General features: G+C 40.5%; 1 protein-coding gene across 3 annotated transcripts in view; it reads right to left on the bottom strand.

Moving 5' to 3' along the window:
• LOC117175986 overlaps positions 1-5,823 on the bottom strand; it is a 126,079-nt gene that overhangs the window by 10,164 nt on the left and 110,092 nt on the right. For all 3 annotated transcript variants that reach the window (XM_033365890.1, XM_033365891.1, XM_033365892.1), the window contains exon 6: positions 85-271. In XM_033365890.1, coding sequence (XP_033221781.1) covers positions 85-271 — 187 coding nt within the window. The remainder of the gene's footprint in view (positions 1-84; positions 272-5,823) is intronic.

Genomic DNA, 5,823 nt, shown 5'->3' with positions numbered 1-5,823 from the left:
CAGACGGTTAAATAAATGAAAGAATCACTAAATAAAACAAGTTCCCGTGGTTCGATTTTGTTGGTAACTCTAACATTTTCTTACAGGTGCAATCTGGTCGAGACTGATGAGGGAAAGTGTCATTTTGCCTGAGAGAATGACTGGTGCCTCCACGCTCTCTTCTTCCTTCACTTCCTGCGTTTTCGAATCTGTCACGAGAAGTTCACACTGCGAAGGAAGTGCACCTTCCAAATAAATTGGCACTGGTGGCGTTTCCTCTCGTTCAATATGACTAAAAAGAAAAATGCACCCCTAGCAATGAATCAAATAAAAATCGTATACCTTTGATGAAATAATTTTTAAAAATACAGAACTTATAACAAAGTTAATAAGATCAGTGTAGCCAGTTAAATAAGTGAAAAAATCCTGGTCGTATTCAAGTTGAATCATTTTCAATTTAAAGCGTCCACAATTAAACAAATTACTTTTTCACATGAAAGCTTGCTACAATGTATAATTCGGAATTCAAGGCTTTTAAAAACATTAAATTTAAATACATTAAATTTTCTATTATTATCAATGAAAGTTTTCCAATATCGAATTATTTAATTTATATTCACACATAAGGTTTTACATTGGCACCTACAGAAGGACATGTTGGCACTGTAAAAATTAGTGAGGACGTTGACTTGAAAGTCCTGGGAAACTTACATGAATAAAGGTATTTCTCACCTCGCATCGCTTTCAAAATTTAGATCATTATACTTACAAATATAATTAAATAAAAATAATGTTGCGAACTCTAGTAGATTCATTTCTAATATTCTTATTGTGCCTTTGAAACCAGTGAACGACGTACACTTCTGTCAAATTACGACATTACGCAGGAAAAGTTTTAGGGAATCATACTCACTATTATTATTGATTTCTATGTCCTTCTGATTGAAGAATATTTATTTGGTTCTTAAGAAATTGTTTTCCATCGATTTTTCATATAATGATATAGCTTTTTAATCAGGGTCGGATATACAAACCTAAAGAATTAACCATAAATACCCAGAATGACATTGGCAAAAGTCTTGAAGTCGACATTACGAGTAGTGCGTATCGACAAAAATTAAGTTCTTCATTCGTAGTTCTAATAGGTATGAACAATTTATTTTGGGAGTCAAAAACACTCCTGTAAAATTTAATTTGAAGAAAATAAATTTGTTCTGTCTCTGCATCGTAGATATAGTCAAAAAGCAATAAACCGACACACTTCTTATTTGAAGACAAAAACACTTTTTTACGAGAGATAAGTTACCGCAACAAAAGTCCAGTGCAAGTGAATTTATGCCCGTGTAACAATAATTGCATTGAAATATTTTTAGTCTGCCTAAACGAACTTGAAATTTTTCTAAATTTTTAGAAATAGCAATAAAAAAATGATGGGTGTCTGAATTGAGTGAAAATGGTTTACTCTTGTACCTCAATTTGTATCTGTATGGGGGAAAACCCCATAAAAATTTCTTTAAAATAAATTGCGTATTAAAAGTCAACTAAATAAACTCATTATACGAACAGAAATTTAGGTATACTGGAAAATTTTTTACTTAATTTACACAGTCCAAATTTATTTTATAGAGCGAAAGTTGCCTAGGGGGTACAGGTGGAGGCTACAAGAGGCCGTAAAACTAAAGAGGAAAGGAAGGGCTAGTGGGGGAATTATAACAGGGGTTAGGGATAGATTAGAGGAAGAAGTTCATGGAGTGGGAGAAGAGGAGGACGCGCAAATGAGGGCTGTAAAGATAGGAGGGGTAACGCCTAAGTTTGTGACTGTATACAATAAGGATGGGATGGAAGGGATTAAAGAAAGGGCGCAAACTTACTAGGAGAGAGAGATGAGAGTATGGTGGTACTGGGGGCGGGGCTTTAATTCGAGAATTGGGGGCAAGAAGGACTACACTGAGAAGGGGAGAGCTTCTAAATAAAATCGAAGGATAAGATAATAAATGGGGATGGGGAAGACGGGCCGTTAGGGGAGAGGGTGTCATGGACAAGAGAGGCGATATAGAAGTATCAGGATCCGTTGGACAACGTAATCTTTGAGGGGGAGTCGATGGACGAGACATGGGAGGATCTAAAAAATAAAGTGAAAGGCTGAGTGCAAAAGAAGGTATTCAGGAAGAAGAGGAAAGGAATGATGAAGCCGTGATGGGATGGGAAATGTAAAATGATGAAGAGAAATGTGAAAAAGAAGTACAGGAATTGGAAGGAAGGAATCGCAAAAGGGGAGAAGTAAGCAGAAATGAGGAAGGAGTATAGGTCGATGTGTAAGCAGAAAGAGCAGGAAAAGAAAAAAGAGCTAGAAGAGGAGTTGAGAAGTGTTAAGACAGAAGGGGACGTGTAAAAAATATTTAATAGGTTTAGTAAACGTAGGGTAAGGATAAGTGAGAAGATAGGGAGCGACGAATGGAGGGAATTTTTTAAGGATACATTTCATGTGTCAGATACACGGAAGAGAGATGAGGCGATTAGAAGGACGAGGGAGATAGATGGAGAGGAGCTGAATGACGAGGACATAGAGAAGCAGATAAGGAAGTTGAAAGAATCTAAAGCAGAAGGGCTGAACGGGGTAGAGAACGAATCGTGGTTGTTTGGCACACCAAAGGTAAGGCAGAGGCTGAAGGGTGTAGTGAAAAAAGTATGGAGAAGAAAGGGATTCCCAAGAGGGTGGCGGGAGGGGTCGATTGTACCACTGTATAAGAAAGGGGATAGGGAGACAGGAAAATTATAGAGGAATTACGCTAATGAATACTGCGAACAAAATATACGCGATGGTGTTGGCAGATAGGCTGCGCAAGGATGTTGAGGGAAAAGGAATATCGCCGGAGACGCAGGTGGGCTCTAGGGAGGAAAGGAGTACTATTGACAATATTTACGTCTTGCAGCACGTAGTGGATAGAGAACTAACAAAAAGGGTGCCAAAGGATACCCGTTTTTTGTAGATCTAAAGAGCGCGTTCCTTTCGGTGGATAAGGGGAGGTTGTGCAAGGCAATGCAAGAGAGGGGAGTGAAGAGGGGCCTGATCGAGAGGGTAAGGGAGGTATATGAGGAGACGACAGATAAGGTGAAAGCTTAGCCCAACGTTTTTTGCACTTTTTATCGCGGTTATGGAAAGTAAGCTAGCGGTCGGAGTGTTAGGAGGAGTTAGGGTAGGAGGAATCAGGATATGCTTACTCGCATATGCAGATGACATAGTCCTGCTAGCAAAGAGCGAAGAGGCTTTAAAGAAGATGATGAAAAGTTTGAAAAGATACTTGGACAAAAATAGGTTAGAGTTAAATGCGGATATGTCGAAGGTTATGGTGTACAGGAAAGAAGGTGGGAGAGATAAAGGAAGAGATTGGAAGTGGAAAGGAAAAGCAGTACAGGAGGTGAAAGAGTTTGTGTATCTGGGCTTCCTGTTGCGAAGGAATAGGGAAGTGGATGGTCATATAAAAGAGAGGGTGCGAAGGGCAAATGTGGTGATGAGGCAGGTGTGGGGGCTGTGAAGGAGGTTGTTCGCAGATGATTTTGTAAGGAGAATGAAATTGTTTGATTCGATAGTGATGAGTGTCTTATTTTACGGAGTTGAAGTGTGGGGGTGGAAGGTAAGTGAGGAGGTAAATAGGATACAGGAGAGGTATGTAGAGTGGACAGTGAGCTTGGAAAAGAATACACCGAACTATATTGTCAGGAGGGAGATAGGAAGAACGAGTCTAGGGATTATCAGAGGGAGTGAAGCGTGTAAATATGAGGATAAATTTTTGAAAGACAGGGGAAAAAGCTGGTTAGGGAGTGTTGGAGGGAGAAGGAGAACAGACACGAGAAAGGAAGGAAGGCATATGAGTTGCTTCAAAAGAATGGGGAGGGGGAGGCAAAAGTTGAGCACTGATTGGAGGAATGTGAAGAGGTGGAAAGGAGTGGGATAAGCATGGAGATAGTGTTGCATGAAAGGGGTGACAAAAGGGCAGTAGCATTGGTGAACGGGGTATTGGATAAGATGGAGAAGAAGAGGAGAAAGGAGGAATAGGAATGGACAAGGAAAGATTGTAAATAGAAGAGGGAGCAGATGAAAGAAAACTGTAAATATTGTAAATAGTAGTTGAGTATTAGGTGTTAGTCGCGTAGGCAGAGGCTGGCAATGCGAGGTATAGCGAGAAAAGACCGACATGCGTGCGAGGCGAGGCGCAGCGAGAAAGGGTGGGATATAGAAAAGAGCGGATTAGTTATAAGGTGTGGATGGATGTTAATTTTTCAAGAGATAGTTGCAAGAAAATTCTGTAAAAAAATGGAAGTGTAAGTAGGTCAACTTTTTAAGGCCAGCAGACCGAAAAATAAACGTTTATCTATCTATGTAAAACTTCTGAATGTAATATTATTATAATATATTATATTATTTCACAATGTTCTAAAAATCATTTTATTTCAAAATAAAAAAATGTGCATTAATTTGTTTCTATGACCAAAAAAATCAGATTTGAGAAATTTCAACGGAACTCTAAGGATAATAAGTACCTTAATTAAAATATAAATAATAATATAAAAATGGATTCAACGCGATGGATCGGCGGGATCTCGTGACCTTTGGGTGGACGGAGCAACTGAATCACGAATTTCTAGACTGCTACGATGCGAGTGTGGAACGTGAACGGGGTTACATGGCACGGCTGCATGCTCTGTGGTGCGAGAAACACCATGAGCTATCGCACTTTTCGCAGCAACGTCTGCGAAACCATGCTAAACTACTCCGTAAAAGGGGCTATGTAAGCGGAACGCCTACTCTACCACAGCTAGAACAAGCCGGCAACAAAGAAAGAGAGGCGACACTAAGGCCAACCGCGGGCAGGCATCCAATAGATCAAGAGCGATGCTTTACCACCCGGAGAAACATCAACACCAAGGTTTCTCTCAAGCCTAAAGATCTGGCTGAAATGGATGACGAGCTTCGTGGACATTTTCTCCGGTGAATCCGACCTCTGGGCTATGAATTATTGTGTGTATAATGCAGCGAGAGCTTTGGCCGATGCAAACCGTAAAACAAAACCAACGGCTGATCATAAGACCAAAAGACGAATGCATCAACTTACCATAAAGATAGGCTGGGCAAGACAGTACGCGTTCCGCATTCAATGTGTGATTGACTACATTACATCTGGCAGGAATTTTACCGCCAAGGTTCGAAAGTTCGCGCGCGAACTCCGGACCCGTTATCACACACTTAACAAGTCAAAGCTGCTGACTATCAGGCAGCATATTGTTGAGAGAATACGGATACTATCTGACGCTAAGAGAAGTCTAGAGCGGAGGGAGAGGTGGATCAGAGAAAATCAACAGTTTCTCTCTGATCCATTTCGACCAGATTGTATTAAAACCTTCTGGTGGAAGAAGTTTTCTTCAACCCATCAGCATTTGGCCCGTATTGTCACCTCATATTTGAAGTCGGAAGAGCCGATTCCAGAGTGTTTGGTGGAAGGGCGCACAATACTCCTGCCGAAAATAGGCAACTTAGCTGACCCAAAGAACTACAGGCCAATAACTTGTCTGAACACGCTTTATAAGATATTCACAGCTATCCTAAATGATAGGATTGTTCGGGCAATTGAACCTGTGTGGCAAGAAATGTATGAACAACGAGGCTCAAAGAAAGGCGTAGCCGGATGTCGGGAGAACCTACTCATCGATAGATTTGTCTGCAAAGATGCAGCATTCTACCAACGTGACCTATCGATGACCTGGATTGATTATCGGAAAGCTTTCGATTCTACATCCCATAGACTTATCATCTGTCTTTTGGAAATCTTAAAGGTTCATCCGCAA

The sequence above is a fragment of the Belonocnema kinseyi genome, chromosome 7, assembly GCF_010883055.1.
Source record: "Belonocnema kinseyi isolate 2016_QV_RU_SX_M_011 chromosome 7, B_treatae_v1, whole genome shotgun sequence".
NCBI classification, from domain to species: Eukaryota; Metazoa; Arthropoda; class Insecta; order Hymenoptera; family Cynipidae; genus Belonocnema; species Belonocnema kinseyi.
This window is presented reverse-complemented; position numbering and strand designations above follow the sequence as displayed.